This window comes from Engystomops pustulosus, chromosome 6 (genome assembly GCF_040894005.1).
Source record: "Engystomops pustulosus chromosome 6, aEngPut4.maternal, whole genome shotgun sequence".
NCBI classification, from domain to species: Eukaryota; Metazoa; Chordata; class Amphibia; order Anura; family Leptodactylidae; genus Engystomops; species Engystomops pustulosus.
In genome coordinates, this window is record NC_092416.1 from 28,494,261 (window position 1) to 28,520,917 (window position 26,657).

At 44.8% G+C, this 26,657-nt stretch overlaps 1 protein-coding gene across 1 annotated transcript; it reads right to left on the bottom strand.

The window, feature by feature from the left end:
* Positions 1-128: 128 nt before the first annotated feature.
* LOC140134730 (protein-arginine deiminase type-1-like) lies at positions 129-26,403 on the bottom strand. Its single transcript, XM_072155272.1, has 16 exons — positions 26,143-26,403; positions 14,072-14,252; positions 13,814-13,886; positions 13,519-13,580; positions 13,230-13,347; positions 13,027-13,152; positions 12,745-12,908; positions 11,094-11,185; positions 9,164-9,275; positions 8,121-8,228; positions 7,856-8,010; positions 4,041-4,182; positions 3,807-3,900; positions 1,848-1,924; positions 1,633-1,764; positions 129-1,009 (listed from the first exon to the last, which is right to left on the bottom strand). The coding sequence occupies exons 1-16, from the start codon at positions 26,232-26,234 to the stop codon at positions 776-778; spliced, it is 1,962 nt and encodes a 653-aa protein (XP_072011373.1). The 5' UTR covers positions 26,235-26,403; the 3' UTR covers positions 129-775.
* Positions 26,404-26,657: the final 254 nt, after the last annotated feature.

Sequence of the window (26,657 nt, forward strand, 5' to 3'; positions counted from 1 at the left end):
CTATAATATTCCTACAGTCCCTGCGTATGGCCGATGAGCCCCAAAGACCAAGAACTGCAATGGTTTCTGATGTTTAACAAACTCTTTCCACCCTGAAATTAATAGTGGATCGGTCACCCGCTAGGATATTATTATGATGCATGTTTTATAGGACAAATCCAACATTATACAGGGTGAGGCCAATAATTGCAGCCTGAAAGAATTTCAGCAGTCTGACTACCTGCAATGTATGTACTGACCAGTGGGGGGCAGGAGCGAGTACTAAGTGGGAGAAAAAGAAAGAAATGGATATAAATAATGTAGCTACTGATGTCATGTGAAGGTTCTCCCTAAAGTCACAGTGTTGCCGGAAGATACAAGTTTTGCCGTGTAACTAATACAACCGATATCCTAAATATCTAACACATTGCAGGGGTTAATCACAGCTTGTAGGAGATGAGGAAGGCATAATATGTCCTGAACAGTCTGATCTGCACCCGGTGACGCTGCCTAATTAATATTCATGAGCTCTAATTCTAAGGCCTAATCTTTAGGTTACATTCAGATGGCTGTAATGTATTCATACTACGGCTGCAAATCCCACCAGATGATCCAGTATTACAACATAACAGATGGGACCGGCTCAGCTCATTTGATATGAGGTTGTGATATTAAAGGTATGTGAGGTAAGGATTCACTTTAACCTCTTAATGCATAGTGACGTACACGTACGCCATAATCTACCCCTAGCACTCTATGAAGGCTATAAAATAGATGTCGCCACTCGGATCCTGCGTTACATGGAGCATTCCCACCAACTGAAGGAGAACGGCTTCCTGACCACGTTGGTGCCGCAGTGCACTTCCCCCAGGTATTCGTGATAAGTTGCAAAATCGTCAATGAACGTGCAGCGGAGTCCCAGGGGCTCCAATAAGGACTGAACCTTCGCCTCCAAGCAGCAGGTTCCAGAGATTTTGGGTCCAAATGGCTTTGGTATTCCCAAATTCTTTCCCAGGACGAGCATGTTCACCTGGAGAAGAAAGAATGAGAATTAGAAGCTGCTACTGGATGTAACGAAACCTATAATAGTAGTTTGCCCCTCTACTGAGAGTAGTGGTGGGGAACCTGTGGCACTTGGAGCCCTTTCTGCAGGCTCCCAGGCCTTCACACCAACAGAGAGTTTGCCAGATAGGACTCAGAGCTTCCTCCTTTGGTCCGAGACCATGTTCAGCGCCATCCTTGGCTGCCAGGACTACAGGAGGAGCGAGACGGTGTGGATAGAGATGGATTAGCATTGGAGCTCCTGCTCTGGGTCCCCTGATTCTTCCTCTTCAGGGGACCCAGGAGAGAAGCTTAAATCCAAATTTCCCCATCATCTTTCTATTGTATTGGTGAACCAAGGACACCAATACGATTGAAACCTGTGATACAGCTGGGATCAATAAGTTACAGCTTAAATTGTCATGTTGGCACTTTGCGACGTATAAATGGGTATTGGTTTTAGTTTGGGCACTCTGTCTCCAAAAGGTTCGCCATTACTGACTTAGAGCATTATATTTGTGCATTTCAAGGTGTCGTAATTTAAAGGGGTCACTCCAGGAGACCAACATTACAAAAGAAGGGACATTATACGATGTGGTCCTAATATCTCACCATATTGGGGAAGAAGGAGTCGACAGTCTCCGGGTCAGAGTCGGACTTGTAGAGCATAGGGATGTCTATGATGTCTGCCTCAGAAAGTCCCAGCTCCTTCTTCAAAATCTTCCTGTTAAGGTCAATGCTCTCCTGAAAGATAACAGAGGGGGGTCTTGACATGAGTCCCTGCACTTCAGTTTTGGGTGGGTCGTTGCTGGATGATTCTCCATTACCTGACATTTCTCTGAAGCCTCTGCCAGGCTTTTGCTTGATAGGACTTCATCAATAGTGTATTCTTTCTTTCCCAGTCCTGAAGGGTACAAATATCGTCCAATCAGATACACACAATGATGCACATTTACTAAGAATGTGGGAAACTGCATTAAATGTGCTCTGCCCGTGTATAATGCTCGACCGGCAGATTCATTAAGAACGTGCGCCAGAAATCATGAATCTGGCGCTTCCCTGCACTGGCCCGACAGAGTTCACCAACTTTTTTGTGGTATAACCTATGCAACCTATTAAATCCGGAACGCCATAAAAGGGTCGTGTGTGACACATCTGTGGTGCGGACACTTCTTAAATACCTGTGCAAGCAGTTTCCACCAAAAGAACGTGCAAAGTCCAACAGAAAACTGGCACGAAGCCCGTAGTAAATGTGCCCCAATATGATTTGAACAATTGCACAAAAAAAAGGGGCAAAGGGGGTGTGTCTGTGAGTCACAGGTAGATTCATAGAGACCCATTAGGGAGGTAAATAAAGCAGGGGGGCATATACACTACTCACAAAAAGTTAGGGAAATTTGGCTCTCGGGTGAAATTTATGGAAACCGTAAAAAGTTGATTTCTGCTCAGCATAAGTCGCCTTGTATCAGTAAACAGCACTGAGGCCACTGGTCCCTCATCCAGTGTTGACCCTTACGAGATGATGACTGTACCTGGTGCCTTGCAGGTCCTCTAATACACAGACCAGGATGTGGGGTACAACTGACTGTTTAAGGAAGGTACCCCTAGACTGGGGGCTGATGTGTTCTCGCTCCTCACCTTTTGCTTACCTCATGATGTCCTCCCCCCTACAGGATTTGGGGGTTTATATGGCTGATGACTCAATATTATGTCCCTGTTTGAGGTGACACTCAAGCTGTCCCTCCCTCCAGCAAGTGGAATGGTGGAAGATGTGAGATGGTGGTTGCTCGGTTGGCCGACTTGCCAGCTGAGAATACAGCTTTGCATACAGCTTCCAGAGCTCAAGGATGTGTGATTCTATACCAAGTGACTGATTTTTGGATATTACAGATTAATATATAAAAAAATTAAAGTAAGAAGTGTCTGTCATATTTGGAAGTTTTAATTAATAAGGTTAAAGTTTACTGATATTTGTGTTATGGGTAATTTATTAAAGTGCCCTTACTGATGGTTTACATAAGGTGTTCTGTTGCATGCCCTCCAGTCTGATTTAAATGTTTTTAAATGGTTTGACATGACACTTGGTGCCTCTCACCTCCCTTATATGTGCCTGGAGTTGTGTAATATCATCATATGGATACCTAGGGCATTGTTCACAATGAAGAAGTGGAATGTAGCCACAGGACAAACACTTCTCTGCCGTTCTGTGACTCTTGCAGTCTCTGTATCTCTGGTACAACCTGCTGATGTCTCTCTGTGACTCTTGCAGTCTCTGTATCTCTGGTACAACCTGCTGATGTCTCTCTGTGACTCTTGCAGTCTCTGTATCTCTGGTACAACCTGCTGATGTCTCTCTGTGACTCTTCCAGTCTCTGTATCTCTGGTACAACCTGCTGATGTCTCTCTGTGACTTTTCCAGTCTCTGTATCTCTGGTACAACCTGCTGATGTCTCTCTGTGACTCTTCCAGTCTCTGTATCTCTGGTACAACCTTCCTATAACTCTCTAAGCTCAGTGGCCACTTCCATTTGAGAACGTCCTGCTTGAAGGCTCACAATGGTCTTATTGTTATGATATGAAAATGTGATGCTTCTTATTAGAGAACAAGTTGTGCACAAGTAAGCAAACAGTGAAAAGTTGTGCATCAAAAGTGTATATAAGGGCACATGAAGTTCTCCTGTAAAGGTTAGTGTGAATTTTATTCACTCACAAGTCAAATATCTTTTGTTTTTTGTGAGTAATGCTTAATGCACCTATTATAAGACAGCCCCAGGTGACTGCACCCACCTTCAAACATAACTTTGTCCCCGTGTCCTTCTCTCTTTTTCTGCTTAAATAGCTCTAAGCAGGCCCGAGAACTCGCCAGCAGCAGCCGAAATCCCTGTAAGGAGCAGATAACAACATGTCTTGTATATGGAGTTCCCCTTTAAGCACATGTTATAGCATAATATCATTCTGATGAGTCAGCATGATTCCGGGTGCCAGGAATGATCACGTTATACCCTCTATCACTGATCTTACCTTTCTATCCGACGTTGGCACAAAACTCATGAACTCGTCAATATGGCCGACATAGAGCCAGGTGGAGTAGAGGTAGACGGGGGCCTGGACCTGCTGAGCGTGGAGGAAATCTCTCAGGACTTTATTCATTCTCATGTTGCTCCTGCAGATAAGAGGGAATAAAGCTTAATATAAGATTGGGGGTGCAGGGGCTATAGGCACACCCAGGCCGTGCCCCAATACCAGGGGTATACATGGCACAGAGTAGGGGCAGGGTACATCATTAGGGCTGGTAGCTTGAGATCAGGACCTCATGGACATTGTGTGAGTGATGGGAGGAGGCGCTGCTGATCTCCATGATATAATAATACAAGGCTTTATAGACTATTACAACAACAAATAAAAGCCGCCACATAAATCTGCCAAGAAATGTGATTTATGGGCCTATAATTATATGAGTGTAATAAAATATTAATAGACAGGTATCTGAGTCACCCGGACTGTAACATAGGAGATGAGTGACATACTCTACAATGCTGAAGTGTATATCACACACAAGAGAATCAGGCAGCGTCACACTATAGGATTAGATACAGCAGATAAGCAGATTATATCGAACATGATAGGGTTAGATACTTAAGTTCAGTAGATAAGATCACATATAGCATGCTTAGATACAGAAGCTCAGCAGACAGTATCACACATGATAGGCTTAGATACAGAGGTACAGTAGGTAGTATCGCACATAATAGGTCAAATAAGATACAGAAGATCAGTAGATATTATAGGTTTAGCTACTACAGCTAAGTAGACACTATGGCACACAATAGGATTAAATACAGCACCTCAGTAGACAGTATCAGACATTGGGGCAGATTTACTTACCCGGTCCATTCGCGATCCAGCGGCGCGTTCTCTGCGCTGGATTCGGGTCCGGCCGGGATTCATTAAGGTAGTTCCTCCGCCGTCCACCAGGTGGCGCTGCTGCGCTGAAAAGCATCGGAACGCTGAGTGAAGGTAAGTGCAAGCTCCGCGACACTTTTTTTTTAAAAAATGCGGCGGTTTTTCCGAATCCCTCCAATTTCCGTCGCGTGCATGCCAGCGCCGATGCGCCACAATCCGATCGCGTGCGCCAAAATCCCGGGGCAATTCAGGGGAAATTGGCGCAATTCGGAAATATTCGGGTAACACGTCGGGAAAACACGAATCGGGCCCTTAGGAAATGACCCCCATTATATGATAAGATGAGATACACAGCTCAGCACACAGTATCACACATGATAGGATTAGATACACAGCTCAGCAGACAGTATGGGGCAAGATAGGATGAGATACATGGCTCAGCACACAGTATCACACATGATAGGATGAGAAACACGGCTCAGCAGTCAGTATCACACAGGATAGAAAAGGGCAGGAGGTTAGGCAGAGCCGTAACTGTATGCCCGCCTCGACCTGAGGGAAATTGGGCCGGGTTTAAGGTTAGGGAGGGGTTAGGGGTTGGGGAGTGAGTTAGGAAGTGAGGTCAGGATAGGGGAGGGGAGTGTAGGATAAAAGCGGGGCCTTACCGGTGCGACTTCCTGGATCAAGATGCCCGCCCGCCCTCCCTTTTTGTTTTTGTATTGTTTAGTTTTTTACCCCCCCTTTTTCTTGTTCCTTATTTGAAGAAATATAGAGATATAAGTTGTTTTCTTGTCACGCAGCCGCGGGATAAGGCCTTTGGGGGGTGTCTTGGGGGAAAAAATAATTCGCACAAAGATGTTGCTGTGCGCTTAACATAGAGTGGAAATGGAGAATGATGGGTATGGTTGCTGGCCCACCCGGAGGTGGGTACAGAGGGAATGGTTACCTGTGACATATTTGTCAGCTCTCGAGCCGGCGCGGTGCGGCGGGAGTAAGCAGGTAACGTTTAGGAATCACCCCTCTCAGGCCTTGTCACTTCAGGTTGTTAGAATTGCACTTTATTTGTACATGTTAATAAAAGTTAATATATATACTGTTTTATATGTTATATGTTATTTTAAATAAACAGGCTGCTGTGGCCTTAGTTATCCATCGTCACGCAGTTGTAAGTGTCAAATCTTTCCGGGTACTTGGGAAAGGGTCTAGGATATCCAGGTAGGAGGCTTCAAAGGAGGCCTATATTTGTCCTATAGGTCAGGATGAAATACACAGCTCAGCACACAGTATCACACATGATAGGAAGAGATACACCGCTCAGCACACAGTATCACACATGATAGGAAGAGATACACCGCTCAGGACACAGTATCACACATGATAGGATGAGATACACAGCTCAGCACACAGTATCACACATGATAGGAAGAGATACACCGCTCAGGACACAGTATCACACATGATAGGATGAGATACACAGCTCAGCAGTCAGTATCACACATGATAGGATGAGAAACACGGCTCAGCAGTCAGTATCACACATGATAGGATGAGATACACAGCTCAGCACACAGTATCACACATGATAGGATGAGATACACTGCTCAGCACACAGTATCACACATGATAGGAAGAGATACACAGCTCAGGACACAGTATCACACATGATAGGATGAGATACACCGCTCAGGACACAGTATCACACATGATAGGATGAGATACACCGCTCAGGACACAGTATCACACATGATAGGATGAGATACACTGCTCAGCACACAGTATCACACATGATAGGAAGAGATACACAGCTCAGGACACAGTATCACACATGATAGGATGAGATACACCGCTCAGGACACAGTATCACACATGATAGGATGAGATACACAGCTCAGCTGTCTATATTACACATCTAGGATTAGATACAGCAGCTCAGTATACAGAACCACACGTGCTAAAATTAGATACATATTTACAGCAGACAGTATCACATGTGACAGGATTTGATACAGAAACTCAGCAGACAATATCACACATGATGGGATTAGATGCAGCGACTCAGGAGACTGTATCACAGATTATAGGATTAGATACAGACGATGAGCAGATATCACGCATTATATATTGTTGGATTCTGGAGCTCCATAGACACTATGACACACAATAGAAGGAAAAAAGCCACTGAGTAGAAAGTATAATAGGCTTAGATACAGAATCTCATGAGACACTAGGTACAATAGGATTTGATATATCACCATAGTAGACAGTTTAGATACAGTGACTTGCCAGCCCCCTGTAGCATATAGCCTGCAGCCCCCGGTAGTATATAGCCTGCCAGCCCCCTGTAGCATATAGCCTGCAGCCCCCAGTAGTATACAGCCACCAGCCTCCTGTAGTATACAGCCACCACCCCCCTGTAGAATTTAGCCGCCAGTCCCCTGTAGAAAATGGCCGCAAAATAATAAACTTCATACTTACCTCACCTTCCCATCCAGTGATCCCATGATGCTGCAGGCTCTTCCTTGCTCTTCAGGCAGCTGCTGGCCACTGAAGACACAGCTGCCATCGCTGGGGGAGATCACCTATGCACTGTTTTGGCAGCAGCATGTAGTGATCGGACGCCGACAGCGTGATGTCATCACTTGCCACCGGCGTCCCATCACAACCTGCTGCCGCCAAAACAGTGCATCGGCGAACTCCCCCAGCGATGGCAGCTGTGTCTCACTGACATCCTAGACTCCTATGTGCGATGCCAGCGGCCACGGGCTGCAGCGCATTGCACATCGAGACAGTCAACGACTCAGCTGAGCTGAGTTGCTGACTGTCGGAAACTGGTGGGGGCCCTTAAAAAGTGAAAGTGGTGGGGGCCGCGGGGCTAGAGCCCCAGGATCCCCTCCTTTAATCCGGCCCTGGTATCATGGGAATTGTCAACTTACTTGGACAAACCATCTCCAATGAGAATCCTCCCCAGCGGGTAACTCTTTCCATCTACGACTACAGGAGGACTGACTTCCAGGTTACCAAAAGAGTCCAGGGTGTTCACAGAGCCTCTATTTGTCGGTTCCCGTGTTACGTATCCAAAGTCTGGACCCTGGAAAAAAGATAGAATCTATTTAAAACCTGAATTTTGTAACCAGCAGCACAGGGTGTTTCAGGAGAGGAATTCATCTTATAGAATGACGACAAATATCAACTACAAACCAAAACTTGTGTGACTGGGAAATTCTTGAGTCCTTGGTTTCTTGGTGAATCCAAGACGACAGGAAATTTCTTGTGAGGAGCCTCAGTGTATCCAAACTCCATCTCATCCTAAAACACAGCAAAAAGACTCATTGGGGCACATTTACTAAGGGTCCGTGGACAGCATCTCCGTTGGGTTTCCTGACTATTTCCGTTTTGCACCGCATTTAACAGGAGCTTTTGGCGCACGCAACCGGCAATCGCGCTGACTTTCATACGACACAAATCGGGGGTGGGCCGTCGGACAACCCGACTCATTCAGACTGAGCGCAGGATTTAAAATTTAAATTGTGTCGCAAGACATGCACTTACATGCACCGGGATGAAGAAAGTGAACTTCGGCGGACCTCAGCGGGGAAGCAACACATGCAGGATATCGGGCGCACAATCTTAGTGAATCCCGTCAGACTTCATCCTCGTCGGATACCGCGGGATCGCACAGGGACCGGGTAAGTAATTGTGCCCCATATTATCACTCTATTAACCATGTATCTAAGTCTGTGCCATACTGCATGTTTAGCTACTGTATCCAAGCCTGTCAAATGTGCTACTGTCTTCCGAGGGCTGAATCTACTATGTGTGGTACTGTATCACATACTGTGCTGCTGTATCTGAGCCTGTCATAAGTGATACTGTCATATGTGATATAGTAGTGCTGAATCTACTATGGGTGATACTGTGCCGCTGTATCTAGGCCCATCACATACTGTTGGCTGTGCTGCTGTATCTAATCCGATTATGTGTTCCATTATGCTGTATGCTATATCAACTATATGTGATACTGTTCAGCTGTATCTAAGCCATCTAAGTGTGATACTGTGCTGCTTCATCTAAGCATATCAAACTGTGTGCTGTATATAAGACAGTCATGTTTGATACTGTGCTTATGTATCTAAACCTATGGGATACAGGCAGCACTGCCTCCATCTTACTAACATTTCCTTAGATCGTCATTTGATTGTCAGCTCTTCAGCCCAACTCCCCTTTGTTGCAGTGTAACTCACCTGTACCCACTGGTCTCCTCGGTGCCCACTATATGTCACCTTGTTGAGGGGGCACCGTGCCTTCTCCACAAATTCTGATAAGTATTTGATAAACTCTGTATTGGTTTTAATACTGGAAAACAAAATAAAGATAAAAAGTGAGTGGTTAAACCCTTCCCGACCTAGTTCTTCTGACACAGCTGAGCATTTGTTACAATGTATCAGTGTAGTATGCCAGAGACATACAGCTGGGAGATGGCCTGCTTGATTAAGCTGTTATGAATCCCTCCCGGATAATCCCTTGCCAGCAGGAAGTGCCTGTGTCTGAGCTGGTCTTGTAATGCAGGGGGGAGGCTGGAGGCAGGGAGCACTGCAGTGTGCAGACAGAAGAAGCTATTCATGAGAAGAACATGTTGCCATGTGGCGACAGTTCAACATATCTCACATGGTGGAATGCCATAGTGGGTCGGGGTCATACAATGAATTAAAATTGGCGTCTGGTACATTTTGCATTGGGGAGTGACAGTCGATAATACCATGTGGTGCCACTATGGAGAGACTGCTATATGATATAATTCTACCCAGTGGGCAGAGCCATGTGGGCAGGATTCCCTTATATAGGACCGGGTGCCACCCTCCTGTCTGGTGCGGCTCGCTCCTGTCATCTCATGAATTATTTACACTTCAGATCAGGTTTGTGGAGAAGTCAATGAGTTCTTGAAGGGCGAGACTGTGTTATCACCCGCTATAAATCACTATTGCAGCCAGGTACCAGCTACACCCCTCTCTATAATCAAAAGTCTTGGTATATACTTTGTGTCTGAATTCTTGATTTAAGTTCTCTGCTTGCTGGTAGGGATTAGAAACATTGTTGGGAGCTCCCAGAGCTTAAAAACCTTTCTAGACCTTATACTTTACTAAAGCTTTCTTATACTTGTAACCAATTGAACAATCCTCTGTGATCTAAACAAGCACTGATACATTTCCCTGCACTGATACACTGTAACCAATCACGTCCCAAACCATCTCTCTATTTTATGGGGTTTAGACACTGAATTAAAGAGGTTTTCCCATGAAAGAAAGTTCTTAAATTTCAACCCCCTAGTGATGTTTATACAATAATTTTTACCCCTTACTTTACAATTTTACCCAGTTTTATAGCTGTTTTAGCTCCTATCACTCCTCCTATATACCAGTGATGGTCAGTGTAAGATTCCAGAGTGTTAGTGGGGACTCTCTAAGCAGACACTTCATGATTCCTCTGTGCTATGAGATGCTGTGTGCTGACAATGTGCTTAGATTATCAGGGTACAGGGTTTATCTACACCTTCATATAGCTTCTGAACATTCTACTAGTATCTGACACATAGAAAAAGAGTGATGAGACAGATTAGACATAATCAGATCCATAAGATGGATATAAAACACACTGAGACTCTCAGCTCTGCTAACTCACCTATAACACACACAGAGTCATCTCTGCTATATGCCTCCCTCCCAGATAAAGACCTTATCTGTCTGTAGCTTGTATGGTAAGTCTCTGCACACTGCTGCTTTCTTGCAGGAAGTGCCTGTATCTGAGCTAGTTTTAGAATTCCAGGAGGGAAGGGCAGGTGGCTGAGAGCACTGCAGTGTGCAGAGAAGAGAAGCTATTCATGAGAAGAATCCAATCATAGTCAGAAGATTTATGGTCGGATCCAGGGGCAACCAAAATTTTAAACACCAGGACTGATAAAGACAGGTTGGAATTATATCTGTGAAATGCTGTATTTTTGTAAATAACAGTAAATAAGAGAATGTGTTATTTTGCTATCCTGAGTTTATATATGAATCTTGTTTCCATGGGAATACCTCTTTAACTATGTAACAAGGGGTTTCTCAGTGTGTCAGTAACTCTGGCGTGTTTTGTGGGTCCATCATCCCCCCCCCTGGGTGCAGAGCATTTACTTACTTGCACACGTAAACCTCTAAAGGCTTCTGAGTGTTTGGTGTCATGATCCACGGAGCCACCCTGAAGACCACCTGCTCTGTGAAGATCTGGCTCTAAGGGAGTACAAACCGGTCAGTCCGCAGATGATACAGAGCAACAAACAGAAAAAATGGAATAGAATATCTCTACTTTTATAGTTCAGACACAGACAAGTGACAACCCTTGTTAGCCCTTCTGCCAGTGCACCTCAGAATTACATCTTCTCATATTTACAGATGGATTTATACCGTACCTATTAACCTGAGGTAGTGAAGGGATTTAAAAACCACATCCCTAGGGTAGTAAATCCATTAATAGTGGACTCACTGGTGACCATGTAAGGGTGAAGGGGTCAAGGATAACCTCTGCCTTGGTTATAAAAGCAGGGGAATAAAATTGTCTGACTAGAAGCTATAAGGGGCACAAAAGAAGCAGTGGCCACCAACCTCGGAGGGGGATCAAAGACTGCTCAGGTAAGTTATAAATTTGCTAAAGATACACAGAGTATAAAGCATGGTGTACAGGAGCTGTAGATAATATACAGAGGCTATAGACAGTATATGGGAGGCTGTAGGCAATATACAGCAACTTTATACAGGACCAATAAAACAGGAGCTATGGACAGTGGATAAGAGCTATAGACAGTATACAGAAGCTACAGAGAGTATACAGCAACTATGGATAGTGTACAGGAACTATAAGCAGTATATAATGGCCACAAACAGGAGGTGTGAACAGTATACGAGCAGCTGGGTATAGTATACAAAAGCTATAACCAGTAAACTCTAAAGCAGTGGTGGCGAACCTATGGCACGGGTGACAAAGGTAGCACTCTAAGCCCTCTCAGTGGGCACTCAGGCTGTTGCCCAAGCACAGAATTCACCAGACAGGACTTAAGGGATCCTAACTGACAGGACAGGACTTGAGGGACCCTATCTGACAAGACAGGACTTAAGGGATCCTATCTATCTGAGACTGCAGGAAGAGAAGGTGTGGACATGGTCAGATTTTCATTGGAGCCATTGAAGTTCCCGCTCTTGGCCCCACAATTCTTCCTGTTCAATGGGTTGTCAAGGGAAGCTCCAATGGCAATCTGAATTTTCCCACCTTCTGTCAACGATATTGGTGTCCTCAGGACCGTTGAAAGCTGTGGTATAGCACAGAGCAAGAATATTTTCATAATGTAATGCTAGAATTGCTGTGTTGGCAATTTGCAATAAATAAGTGGGTCTGGTTTGCATTTTGGGCACTCGGCCTCTAAAAGGTTTGCCATCACTGCTCTAAAGAATATACCAGGGTTATAGACAGTATACAGGAGCTATAGAGGGTATACAGGAGCTAAAGACAGTATACAGCAGCCAGTCAATGGTTATACATGCTGCTATAATGCCCTGGACACTGTATATTATATCACTAGTGACTGTTGTGTAGTAGTTTTATCACATCAGGTTGGATTATCTCATCACAGTCATATCACAGTTAGAAGAAGGGCTCCTGAGATATTAGTCATATGGTTTGTACTTGGTCTCATGATGGAAGAGGTGCTCCAGGATTTGGGCCAATAAGGACATCCAGGTTATTTGCAACCCATCCTTCTTCATATTTATTGATTCACTGTCCTCCCATCACTTACCCCATCTTTAACCTTCTTAAATATGAGGTCTATGTAAACCAGACCAGGGAAGTCATAGTCAGGGAACTCAAGACCTTCCACGTAGAAAGTGATCTCATCCAGGTTTTCTCTTTTGACCTCATAGGACAGTTTGTCTTTCCCCAAGACCTGGGCGTATTGGTACCCTACAAGAAAGAGCCAAAATATGAGCATCCTTTAAAAACACTAGAGGAGCAAGGACTTGAGGTAATAGACAATTGTGGTTGGATAAATTGGTATCCTCATCATCATATAGATACATACGTCGCTTCTGATAGACCCGCATTCTTTTGGCATCCAGGGATGAGATCTGAAGATACACTTTGTAGTCATCAAAGATATCGTCAGGTCCCTCAGCGGTCAGTATCATGGGAGACATGTCCTTCACATCTTTCGGAGAGAGACACGTCTCAGATGGCTATCATGGCATGAGAAGTGAGTATGACAATGACCTGAATGGTCCCTACCAGCAGCATTGGGAGGCCCGGTGTCTTCACTGTCAGTAACACCAGAGGTGTTTCGATCACTGTCACAGTTCACCAATAAGATGGCACCCTTCCCATCACGTCCCCAAGACCAAGTGTCCTGCAACATGATGATAAGACATTGGGACAGATTTATGAAAAGTGCACAAGATTCGTATAAGAGTACCTATAATGTTTGAACGTTAGCCCACAAAATGATTCCCACAAGGAACCCTAATTCAGTTAGTAATTTAGTATATTATGATTATATAAGCATAAGAGCAAACATCACCTTCCCTCTGACTCTAGATTTCACCATTCCGGTACGATAGAGGTCCACATCTAGGGAAATATCTGAGAATACAAATCATAGGAAGGTACTAAGCCATATCATTATAACACTGTCTTCCCACCCCCAACCTCAACCGTAGTGGTCAAAGTTTACTCCAACATCATCCATACTGAGCACTCACCACAAAATCATCCATAGTCAACACATCTCCAAATCATCTATAGTCACCACATCCTGACATCATCAGGATGTCAACATATCCAACACAATGTTATACCTCCTGACCCGTACTCACCAACATTAGTCAGGTACAACAAGGAGCTGCCCAGGAGTTCTTTGCCTTGAGATCCATAATAGGAAACTTTGACCTGTGATTGATAGCAATGGATGGTCAGAGCTGCAGAATATTGCACAGACAGACAGATGTATATATTCCTATTGACCTTCTTCACATCTGCAGACTATTGCCCAGCCTCTATACACCCTGACATAGTGATATATGCTGCAGATTATTACACCCCTAGAGAAGAGTAAATAATGTAAGAGGGATCACCTTGCTGTCATTGAGGTCTGCGCTGGCCTTTGTGGGGGAGACCACAACTTTGATGGATTTATTTAATGGCCACTTTTCTCCCTTTTGGGGTTTGTTCACATTTTTTGGATTGTAAACGACTATGACGTCCAGTGAGCTTGTTCCGAGGGTATCAAATGAATCGGCTCCATTGGGGAAGGACCTGAAAGTGAAATACAACATGGTTGTTTATGGTGTGCAGCAGGGGTGTAACTTCAGGAGGTACAGATCAGAATAAGGTCCAGAAACCTTAGGGGATGAATGGCTAAAGGTGTAGGTCATGTTGGAGGTAGTTGGTCATGGGATACAATACAGAAGATAGTCCGTCATGCAGTGTAGAAGATGGTTGGTCATGGTGTGTAGTTTTGGAGGTGGTCAGTCATTCATGGTTACAGTGGTGGTCGGTCATTGTGTGTAGTGCTGAAGGTAGTTAGTCATGGTTGACTATGGTTGAGGATGGTCAGTTATGGTCTTCAGAGTTGGAAGTGGTCGGTCATGGTGTGTAGTATTGGAGGAGGTTAATCATGGTGTACAATGTTGGAGGGGTTTGGGTATGGATGTTATGTAGTGTTGGAGAGGTGCAGTGTTGGAGGTGGTCAGTCATGGTGTGTAATGCTGGAGGAGGTTGATCATGGTGTACAGTGTCGGAGGTGGTGGGTCATATTGTGCAGTTCTGGAGGTTATCGGAGATGGTTGGTAGTGTTGGAGGTGGCTTATCATACAGTGCAGTGTTGGAGGAGGTCAGTCATGGTGTGTAGTGTTTGAAAGGATTGGGAATGGTGTGTAATGTTGGAGGAGGTCAGTCATGGTGTGTAATGTTGGAGGAGGTTGATCATGGTGTACAATGTTGGAGGGGTTTGGGTATGGTTTTTATGTAGTGTTGGAGAGGAGCAGTGTTGGAGGTGGTGGGTCATGTTGCGCAATTTTGGAGGTTGTCGGAGATGGTTGGTAGTGTTGGAGGTGGTTCATCATGCAGTTCAGTGTTGGAGGTGGTCAGTCATGGTGTCCAATGTTGGAGGGGTTTGGGTATGGATGTTATGTAATGTTGGAGGAGGTTGATCATTGTGTGTAATGTTGGAGGGGTGTGGGTATGGATGTTATGTAGTGTTGGAGGAGGTTGATCATGGTGTCCAATGTTGGAGGGGTTTGGGTATGGATGTTATGTAATGTTGGAGGAGGTTGATCGTGGCGTCCAATGTTGGAGGGGTTTGGGTATGGATGTTATGTAGTGTTGGAGAGGTGTAGGGTTGGAGGTGGTTGGTAATAGATGGTTTGCAGCTTTGTAAGTGGTCAGTTGTAGGTTGGAGTGTGTAGTGTTGGAGGTCTATCATGGGATACAGTGTAGTAGATGGACTTGGCATAGTCAGAGTCAGACAGAAAGCACAGCTATACACTGCCTCCTCCCTGCCAGTAGCTCTATGCAGTCCGTCCACTCTCACATACAGGAAATATTTTTCATATATCTGTCATCATTCTTTATTTATTGCCCTATAAATCCACGTCATGTGTCCTCAATCACTCTGCACTGACACATTCTTAGCCCTGATGTGAGCTGGAAGCCACGTGCCACGTTCTTCTGGACTAACAGACACCTAGAGTGAAGACCAGGACGGTAACTGAAGTGGTTGCAGAGTGGTCACGTCACGGAAGTGGTTGGGGGGCCGGAGACCCTTTGCCACATATGAAGACTCCAGCACATACAATGAAACCTCTTCCCCCCTTGGGGAAGACCACCTCCTCATCCAGACCAGGAATCAATCTGTTTTCAGTTCCACCTTAGATCATTCCTATTGGCCGATATCTTTGAGAAGACCACCCCACCGAGAAGACCACTTCTCCGTGCAAATTTGAATGGTCTAGTGATCTGTATTTCCTGTCGCTGATGGAGATAAGTGGCGCCATTCACACTCTATGTCTCGTTGCTGATAATAGAAGCTCTTAGAATAAGTGATGAGCGTGATATGTGCATAAGATTGTTATCATCTACTTCCTGATAAATACAATTATGTATTTCTAGAGAAGAACAAGAATTACAGGTCATGTGAGCCGACGCCAAGGGGTTAAGTACCTATAGTTATTCAGAAGGTCCATATATATACACAGCATGACAATTACTGGCCAAGGGCATACAAGAGCCCAATGGAGGTGCAGGTGACAGGCTTAGATACAGCAGCATAGCAGATGACATCACACATAACAGGCTTAGATACAGCAGCATAGCAGATGACATCACACATAGCAAGCTTAGATACAGCAGTATAGCAGATGACATCACACATAACAGGCTTAGATACAGCAGTATAGTAGATGACATCACACATAGCAAGCTTAGATACAGCAGTATAGCAGATGACATCACACATAACAGACTTAGATACAGCAGTATAGCCGATGTCATCACACATAGCAAGCTTAGATACAGCAGTATAGCAGATGTCATCACACATAGCAAGATTAGATACAGCAGTATAGCAGATGACATTATACATAATGGGCTTAGATACAGCAGTATAGCCGATGACATCACACAAAACAGGCTTAGATACAGCAGTATAGCAGATGACATCACACATAACAGACTTAGATACAGCAGTATAGCCGATGTCATCACACATAACAAGCTTAGATACAGCAGTATAGCAGATGACATCACACATAACAGGCTTAGATACAGCAGTAAAGCTGATGACATCTCACAACAGGCTTGGATACAGCAGTATAGCAGATGTCATCACACATAGCAAGCTTAGATACAGCAGTATAGCAGATGACATCACACATAACAGGCTTAGATACAGCAGTAAAGCTGATGACATCTCACATAACAGGCTTAGAATACTGACATTATACATAATGGGCTTAGATACAGCAGTATAGCAGATGACATCACACATAACAGGCTTAGATACAGCAGTATAGCAGATGACATCACACATAGCTGGATTACATACCTCAGTATAGCAGATGACATCACACATAACAGGCTTAGATACAGCAGCATAGCAGATGACATCTCACATAACAGGCTTAGATACAGGAGCATAGCAGATTACATCACACATAACAGGCTTAGATACAGCAGTATAGCAGATGACATCACACATAACAGGCTTAGATACAGCAGTATAGCAGATGACATCACACATAACAGGCTTAGATACAGCAGTATAGCAGATGACATCACACATAACAGGCTTAGATACAGCAGTATAGCCGATGACATCACACATAGCAGGCTTAGATACAGCAGTATAGCAGATGCCATCACACATAACAGGCTTAGATACAGCAGTATAGCAGATGCCATCACACATAACAGGCTTAGATACAGCAGTATAGCAGATGACATCACACATAACAGGCTTAGATACAGCAGTATAGCAGATGACATCACACATAACAGGCTTAGATACAGTAGCTCACACTATTATTTTATGCATTGGTTCGGTGCTCAGGGCAGGGGTAGTTTTTTGGCTGTGCCCCCATCACACCTTGTCTGCTCCTTTATATATGTGAGATCTGCAGATCAGGCTCAGGTATTCCTCGGGACATCGATGTCCCAGTAATAAGGTCTCCATTCTCTGCACTTCTCTTCCATTAACACTTTCCCTTATGAATTGTAAAATGTTGTGATCTGCCCACAACAAGGTGTAAGTGTTACCCGTATCCTGTCATCCTGCACCCCAACTATATAAAACTGTCAGGATCTGAGGTTTTATGGGAGCTTCTCAGCATTTACTGCACAATAAAGTTAATGACATGTAATGAAACAGATGATTTAACAAAAAAAACATCATTATAGGATTTAAGAATTTTACCTAGCAAATAAACTAAGAGAAGTGGTACTGTGCACTGTACATATATATACAGGACAGGAGAAGTGGTACTGTGCACTGCCCATATATATACAGGACAGGAGAAGTGGTACTGTGCACTGTCCATATATATACAGGACAGGAGAAGTGGTACTGTGCACTGTGCATATATATACAGGACAGGAGAAGTGGTACTGTGCACTGTGCATATATATACAGGACAGGAGAAGTGGTACTGTGCACTGTCCATATATATACAGGACAGGAGAAGTGGTACTGTGCACTGTACATATATATACAGGACAGGAGAAGTGGTACTGTGCACTGTCCATATATATACAGGACAGGAGAAGTGGTACTGTGCACTGTCCATATATATACAGGACAGGAGAAGTGGTACTGTGCACTGTCCATATATATACAGGACAGGAGAAGTGGTACTGTGCACTGTCCATATATATACAGGACAGGAGAAGTGGTACTGTGCCCTGTCCATATATATACATGACAGGAGAAGTGGTACTGTGCACTGTCCATATATATACAGGATAGGAGAAGCGGGACTGTGCACTGTCCATATATATACAGGACAGGAGAAGTGGTACTGTGCACTGTCCATATATATACAGGACAGGAGAAGTGGTACTGTGCACTGCCCATATATATATATACAGGACAGGAGAAGTGGTACTGTGCACTGTCCATATATATACAGGACAGGAGAAGTGGTACTGTGCACTGTCCATATATATACAGGACAGGAGAAGTAGTACTGTGCACTGTCCATATATATACAGGACAGGAGAAGTGGTACTGTGCAGTGTACATATATACAGGACAGGAGAAGTGGTACTGTGCACTGCACATATATATACAGGACAGGAGAAGTGGTACTGTGCACTGTCCATATATATACAGGACAGGAGAAGTGGTACTGTGCACTGTCCATATATATATACAGGACAGGAGAAGTGGTACTGTGCACTGTCCATATATATACAGGACAGGAGAAGTGGTACTGTGCACTGTCCATATATATACAGGACAGGAGAAGTGGTACTGTGCACTGCCCATATATATATATACAGGACAGGAGAAGTGGTACTGTGCACTGTCCATATATATACAGGACAGGAGAAGTGGTACTGTGCACTGTCCATATATATACAGGACAGGAGAAGTAGTACTGTGCACTGTCCATATATATACAGGACAGGAGAAGTGGTACTGTGCAGTGTACATATATACAGGACAGGAGAAGTGGTACTGTGCACTGCACATATATATACAGGACAGGAGAAGTGGTACTGTGCACTGTCCATATATATACAGGACAGGAGAAGTGGTACTGTGCACTGTCCATATATATACAGGACAGGAGAAGTGGTACTGTGCACTGTCCATATATATACAGGACAGGAGAAGCGGGACTGTGCACTGTCCATATATACAGGACAGGAGCAGTGGTACTGTGCACTGTCCATATATATACAGGACAGGAGAAGTGGTACTGTGCACTGTCCATATATATACAGGACAGGAGAAGCGGGACTGTGCACTGTCCATATATACAGGACAGGAGCAGTGGTACTGTGCACTGTCCATATATACACAGGACAGGAGAAGTGGTACTGTGCACTGCCCATATATATACAGGACAGGAGAAGTGGTACTGTGCACTGTCCATATATATATATACAGGACAGGAGAAGCGGGACTGTGCACTGTCCATATATATACAGGAGAAGTGGTACTGTGCACTATCCATAGAAATGCTATAAATGGTAAATATATACTTTATGACTAGTACAGCGAGGGAGTAACAATAGTTAATGATACATCGGGATATACTGGATCTCTGAACATTATGATTATTTCTATAATAAATATTCTCACTCGCTGTGTCACGCGGTGTTTACTACAGACTAGTAACACTGGTGCCGGCAGCTCCCCTGACTCCAGGGACTAGAATACCTCCTGCACTTGGTATTGGGCTGCGGTTTTGGGTCGATCGCCGCTTAGCAAGAGGATTGCGGACTCTGAACTGTCCCTGCCCATCTCTGGTGACCTCTTTGAACAAAAAGACCTGCATCCAACTTGTTTCCAATGCCTCATCCCAGATAATAAATTTCCATTACTAGTGATACCTGCATCTTTGGCTTTGCCCGAATCTCCAATGTAAGAAGACGTGTGCCGATATCTCAGGCCACAGGGAACTGGGGGTCTTTTCTTTCACGTGGTCTGTCAACTATCCTTTGACGATAACCGTTGCCCATTGTTATGGAGTGAGTACAGATGACTGGGTCATACACAGGCTATACACTTCCCGACTGTCCATCCTCTGCAGACACCGGGGCAAGTCCTCCTTGTCACCCACAACCCTGCATGTGAGACTACGGCGTCAGGCATCCCATTTACGCATCTTGACAGAAGTGGTCTACCCGTTCCTGGCCACACACAATCAAATAAACACATTGGGGCACATTTACTTACCCGTTCCTTGGAGTTCACCGGAAGTGCTTTGTCCAACAATCGTGCACTGTGCCGCGATTTACTAAGATCGACGGAGTTCACCTTCTTCTTCCTGGTGCATGTAAGTGCATTGTCTTGCGACACAATTTGAAAGTTAAATCCGAATCAGTCGAATCATCCGATGGCACGCCACCCTATTTGTGCCACATGGAAGCCAGTGGAGCTGCGCCAAAAACCGATCGCGTGCGACGCAATCCCATCACAGACCCCTGTTATATACCTGTCAAAGCTGCGCAAATCCCTAAAACAGCGAACAGTCCAATGAAACAGTCAAATAAGCTCCAATAATTCAGACTGTGAAGGATCACAGGAGGAGGTCCAAGCCAGGAGAAGGCTGAAGGACAGGAGGCAACAAGAGGAGGCTTGAGGACAGAACACCATAGGTAGAGGAGGATGGAAGACAGGAGATCTCAGGCAGTGGAGGATAGAGGACAGGAGACCACAGATAGAGGAAGATAGAGGACAGGAGGCCACAGGAAGAGGCTGGAGGACAGGAGGCCGCAGGTGGGGGAGGATAGAGGACACAAGCCACAGGAGGGATTAGAGGACCGGAGACCACAGGTAGAGGAGGGTAGAGGACAGGAGGCCACAGGTAGCGGAGGATAGTGGACAAGAGGCTACAGGTAGAGGAGGATAGAGGACAGGAGGCCACAGGAAGAGGCTGGAGGACAGGAGGCCACAGGTAGAGGAGGATAGAGGACAGGAGGCCACAGGAAGAGGCTGGAGGAAAGGAGGCCACAGGTGGGGGAGGATAGAGAACACAAGCCACAGAAGGGATTTTAGGAACGGAGACCACAGTTAAGGAGGATAGAGGACAGGAAGCCACAGGTAGAGGAGAATAGAGGACAGGAGGTCACAGGAGGAGGCTGTGGGACACAGTAAGAAGAGGCTGGAGGTCAGGAAGCCATACAATGTGAGGAGGGGTAGGAGTACAGATAGTATTATGCATATGGTTGGGCAGATAAGTAAAAGTGGAAAACTAAATGTAAAGGGAGGATAAAATCAAAGGGGGGGTTATACTATGTGGGGGCCATTAATGTCGATATTACACTATGCTTGTGCGTGGGGCAATGGCCATGATTTATAAAAAGGGGAAGGGACTTTTTGTCCCTCTTTCTATTGCCCAAAAGTTGGGAGTTATGGATAATGGTTAAGAGTTTCATATATTGTTATTGTTCCCCTCCCTGCAATCATGAGATACTGACAATGAAAACATCCCTGGGGCCTCTCGTCACATGCCACATCTTAGCTTGGCATGTTTGTTGTTGTGACTATGTCATGCCTATCCTGTATTACTTTGTTACTGAAATTTTTGTTTCTATACTATTCCTTTCTGATCTATGTTACTTTCATTGTCTTGATTATTATAATTCTAATACAAAATTTGGGATTTAGAAAACATAACGAAAAATGAGGATGAGCTCACACATCGCAATTCAAGTGCAGTGAGGAGGAGCTTCTCCCCATCAAAGATGCAGCTTTATTTAAAAATTATGTTAATACGGCAGAAGGGCCATGGCTTCACAGGCTGTTACACTGTGCAGGAGCACTTCCCCCTTCCACTGTGTGAGATAACATCAGGCAAAGGGTAACAGCCTGTGAAGCTGCAGAACAAAGAGTACTAACAATAGTGCAGTCTCAATTATATGCAGTTTGCCTGTATAGAGTGCAGGGGGCGCCAAATTCAGGATTTCTTGCATCAGTCTTCATTAGTCTGGCACACTCTGCATGGAGGGTACCCTTGACTTATTAAGGAAGGTGCCCTGGGACTGGAGGATGGGGTAGTTTTCAGGTGATTAAGATTATATATTGGGTTGTTGTCACCTTAATGCAATAAGGGGGGAGGCGGGCTTTTTTTGGGGCTACCATCCCTCCCCTCTGGCTACCTCACTATGTCCCCCCGCCTAGTTTACGTGGGGTTTTATAAGCCCATGTTTCCCTCTCACCTACCTCTTGGCTGAGACGGCACCGAAGCAGACCACCCTCCCCCCCGGTGTTATGTTTCTTGTTGTTTTATGTTAATTTATGAGGTTTTCTTGTTTATCTCTTAAGTCGCAGCTGGTGGAAAGTGAGAGATGTGTTGGAGAAGGCTCGGCTGGCCGACTTGCCAGCTGGGAGTCCAGCTGGCATACAGCGGCCGAGCTCGAGAAGATCAATAAAAATTCAAGTGCCTTAAGCCTTTGGCCTTGTTGTGTGGAGATAATAAAGCTGCGACTGTTTTACACCCAGCAAGAGTTGTGATCTGTTTTATTCATAAATTGGTTGATAAGGGGTTTTACTGCAGCATTAATGTGCCCATGTGTCTTACTTAAAGATACGGGTAGTTCATGCCTTCAGTCCAGCTCCGACAGAGTGCACCAACTTTTTTTGGTGCACTTTTAACATGCGACACAAATCTGTTGGACTTTACGTGTTAAATCTGGTTCATGGTCCGACTGAGTACCGGAACGCCCCTAATTTGTGTCGCTTGATGACTAGTGCAGATGCGCTACTAACGGGTCGCATACGACACAATGCAGTTTGCACTAAAAAGAACGTGCAAAGTCCGACAGAAAACTGGCACACGGCCCTTAGTAAATGTGCCCCATTGTGCTTTCCCACGCTGGAGGTGTCACATTGTCCGGTTATGGCCATAGGTGGCCTTAGAATAATCAGCCATCACCAAGGTGCTGATCCTATAAAAGTAACAGCAGCACAGAGTATTTCAGTAGAAGACTTTTCTCTCCATCCATTGTCCTTATTTGTTACATTGTTTTACAAGAATAAGATGAAAGGGAAAGCTTCCTTCGTGGTTGGTTGCTCTTTCTGCATGGGGTGTATCCAATCTGGTGACATTTCCAGGAGCCACACACAGGAGCAGCTGTCACATAGTATATGACTGATGTCAGAGTTATTATATTAATCTTATAATCTTCTTACTGCCTGACTCATCATGTAGGACACATCTTCAAAGACTGTAGAATGGTGAATGGTTGGATACAAGATGAGAAGCTGTAAAAAACTGATTTATATTCCAGGAATTGTTTTCTCTCCAAAATCGTTGGGGGTGTGTCCTCACACTGCTGTGCTCTTAGCTCTGTGCATTGAGCTTGCCTAGGTTACTTACTAATACACCTATGTCAACTTGGTGCAATAAGCTGGGTCTCCCCTGTACCGTCCCCTCCTCTTCTCTTACTGATACATGAGCAACTTGCTCGTGGAGGTGGCCAAGGTGAGGTACAGAAATGGCAGGCAGAATCCGAGTCGTAATCAGGCAGGAGGTCAGGACTGGCGGCACAGGCTCGGAGTTGGGACATAGCAGATGGTCAAGGCAGGAGGCAAAGAATTGAGGTCAAGAAACGAAGCAGCGGTCACAAGTGATAAATCACAATAGTCTCAATATAATGCTATCTCTTAGGCAATAGGGCACAAAGATCTGGCAGGGGTCACAGGAAGAGGCAGGCTATATATCAGGGCAGTGACCGGCTGCCGCCAATAAGCGTCATGCTGGCCCTTTAAATTTCACAGAAGAGGCGCGCAAGCGCCCTAGGGGGTGAGGACGTGCATGCTGCACCACAGGAGCTGTTGCTGGACAGCGGACAGGTAAAAATTGTTGTGGCTGCCTTGCTGGGGTGCCGCTACACAGAGGCACATGGGTACACCTGAGACCCGAGACATGGGTTGCAGGAGCACCCTTGACACTCATTTTCACTAAAGACAGGTTGCATAAGCCAATTATTGCTGCACTACAGATGTGTCTTTCTCGGTCTGGTGAGCTGACATCAGTGGGGGGGGGGGAGGAGCTGCACAGGAGTACGGTGGTGGGGGCTGAGAGCTGAGCTGTCTGCCGCACAGACAAGTCACATGTTGTTATTTGAAATGCATCCAAACCCAAGCCCAACCCCTGGGACTACACAGAGGATTCTGTCAGGATGGAAGGTAAGTTATAACACACAATTATAATGTAATGCAAATGCTTAGAGAAGACACAAAGGCATATGTGCACTGCAGGTGTAATGGGCTTCTGTAACCTGTCTTTAGTGAAAATGAGGTCCCTGGTTCTTGTTAACAGCTTCCTATAGGGCATGTACATCAGCAGCATAAACTTAACCTCCTAGTGCTATATTTTAATGCATAATCTATATCAGGGGCCCTGATCTACAATGCCAAATATAATACTCTGTCTTCATATATGGTAGATGGTGATTTTCTACTTTTTTCACCCTGTAGCTTATTCCCTCATATCTGCCTCTGTCTTGGGATTGGTTAGTAGTAGAATCAGAAGTTCTGGTGGAGCATTGAGTGCTGTCACCTCACACACCCCTGTAATCTGGCCATTGCCTGCTGTCAGTCTCCTTCATCCATACCATAGCCTGAGTCACCGGCCTGTGTCACTCACATCGGTATGGCAGATCCATCCCTCGAAAAACCTGAGAAGTGTTGTGCAACTTCAGCGAGAGTGGTCAATGATTTGAGACAAATTATATATTGAATTCTAGGGGCTAACCAACTTATACCCCCAAATCAGAAACAAATCTGTCCGATAATCATACTGAGCCATGGGGAGTTGAATCCATTTATTGGATTGTTTTATGCTGTAGATGTTGCTATGCTGTAGATTATCAGCTGTAAGGGTCACAGTGCATCGTGTATATAGTGTAAAGGTATAATAGTGGGTCTTCTGATCCACATACATAATGTGGTGCAGTGATAGACACCCACCTCAGCAATCAAAACTTTTCACACTGTAAATTGACAATTCCTCAAAGTGATGTCACTGGCCCCGTCCCAGGATCCCTCTGTACCCCCCAGATGGTTTAGGTTCCCAGCAGCCATTGTCTTATTCCCCAGTAATCACGTACCCAGGGGCGAGGTGTAAATCCCTTCATCTGACAGCTGAGATACAGTCAGCAGGAAAATATGTTATTTCTGCTATGCGAAACCAGCGCCTTACACAATCACAGAAATGATAGATCTCCAGCTGATCTGTACCCCCTCCCCTTCACTGGATCACACAACCACAGCCCAACCTGTATGATAACCCGTGCCAGGTGATGCCTACAACCGGTATTGATCCAACAATACGAACTTTGTATTGATCAGTATTTAAGGAATGGGTATTCTAGTTTTAAACAACTAAACTTTATATGGATAATTCTATATCAACATTCATGGGACGCACATCTGTCACGAAAATTGTGTTCTGCTTTTAGCTGCAGTCGATTGGTAGAGGGTTGTGAAAAAAGCTAAATAGTCTCAGCTACTATTGAGACTCCTAAACATGGGACCCTCTCTGGTTTTAGTTGCAAATGTGGCCCAATTTTTGTGACTATTGTGGATCTCTCTTGCTGTCAGTGAATAAAAACATCTAGAAGTTAAAAACTCATCCTGAATTCATCTCACAGCTGAGGGTTTGCTACAATTGTCTCCATAGAGTGTGACTATATTATATCAGTTGGATACATATTATCTGTTCACAGAATTTGTTTTGACTCAAATTGCAACATTTAGATTTCCTCAAACATCCATTTCCTTAAGACAATAATCATTGTGGGAAAAACAACGACTGGAATTCCCCTTTAAGAAAAAAAACAACAAGTTATACCTGAAGTATTCCCCTGCCATATACTCCTGTGAGCTAGGGAGGGGGTTAACTCTTTAAATGCCAGGTCGGAGGATTTCTAGATAGAAAGAGAATGAAACAGGTATAGAATTTCCTGAATTTACCTGTAAATGTCGATGGTGGTTTCTATCCCGACCACACACACATCGTAGGTCGGGCTCAGATAGGTGATGGGGATAGACCTGGCCCCAGACATTGTATTGGAGGTGACGGCGATTGATTCGGCTATGGTATGTCAGGGGTCATTAGAGGAATCGTCTTCGTCTGTCAGTCATAAGCGGGAAGGGCGGCTTGTAGTACACCTGGCAGCAGCGCCTCCAGATACTATTCACCTCGTCTCATCTTTCTGACAAGAGGCGGCGAGTTCTGTGGCTTCTGTCCAAAGCAAGTATATATATGTATATAAAAGAAAGGGGCGTGTACCGGAGAATCACCAGGGAACAGTCACTTCATGTCAGGTCAGGACAGTCAAAGGTGACAATGTCCAGTCAATAATAAGTAACGCTACATCCAGGACCATGTGTGATTCTATTCACTTAAAGGGAACCTGTCACAAGGTTTTACCAAACTAAACTACTATCTCCCTCATGTAGGGAATGAAATGTCCTTTCTAGAATTC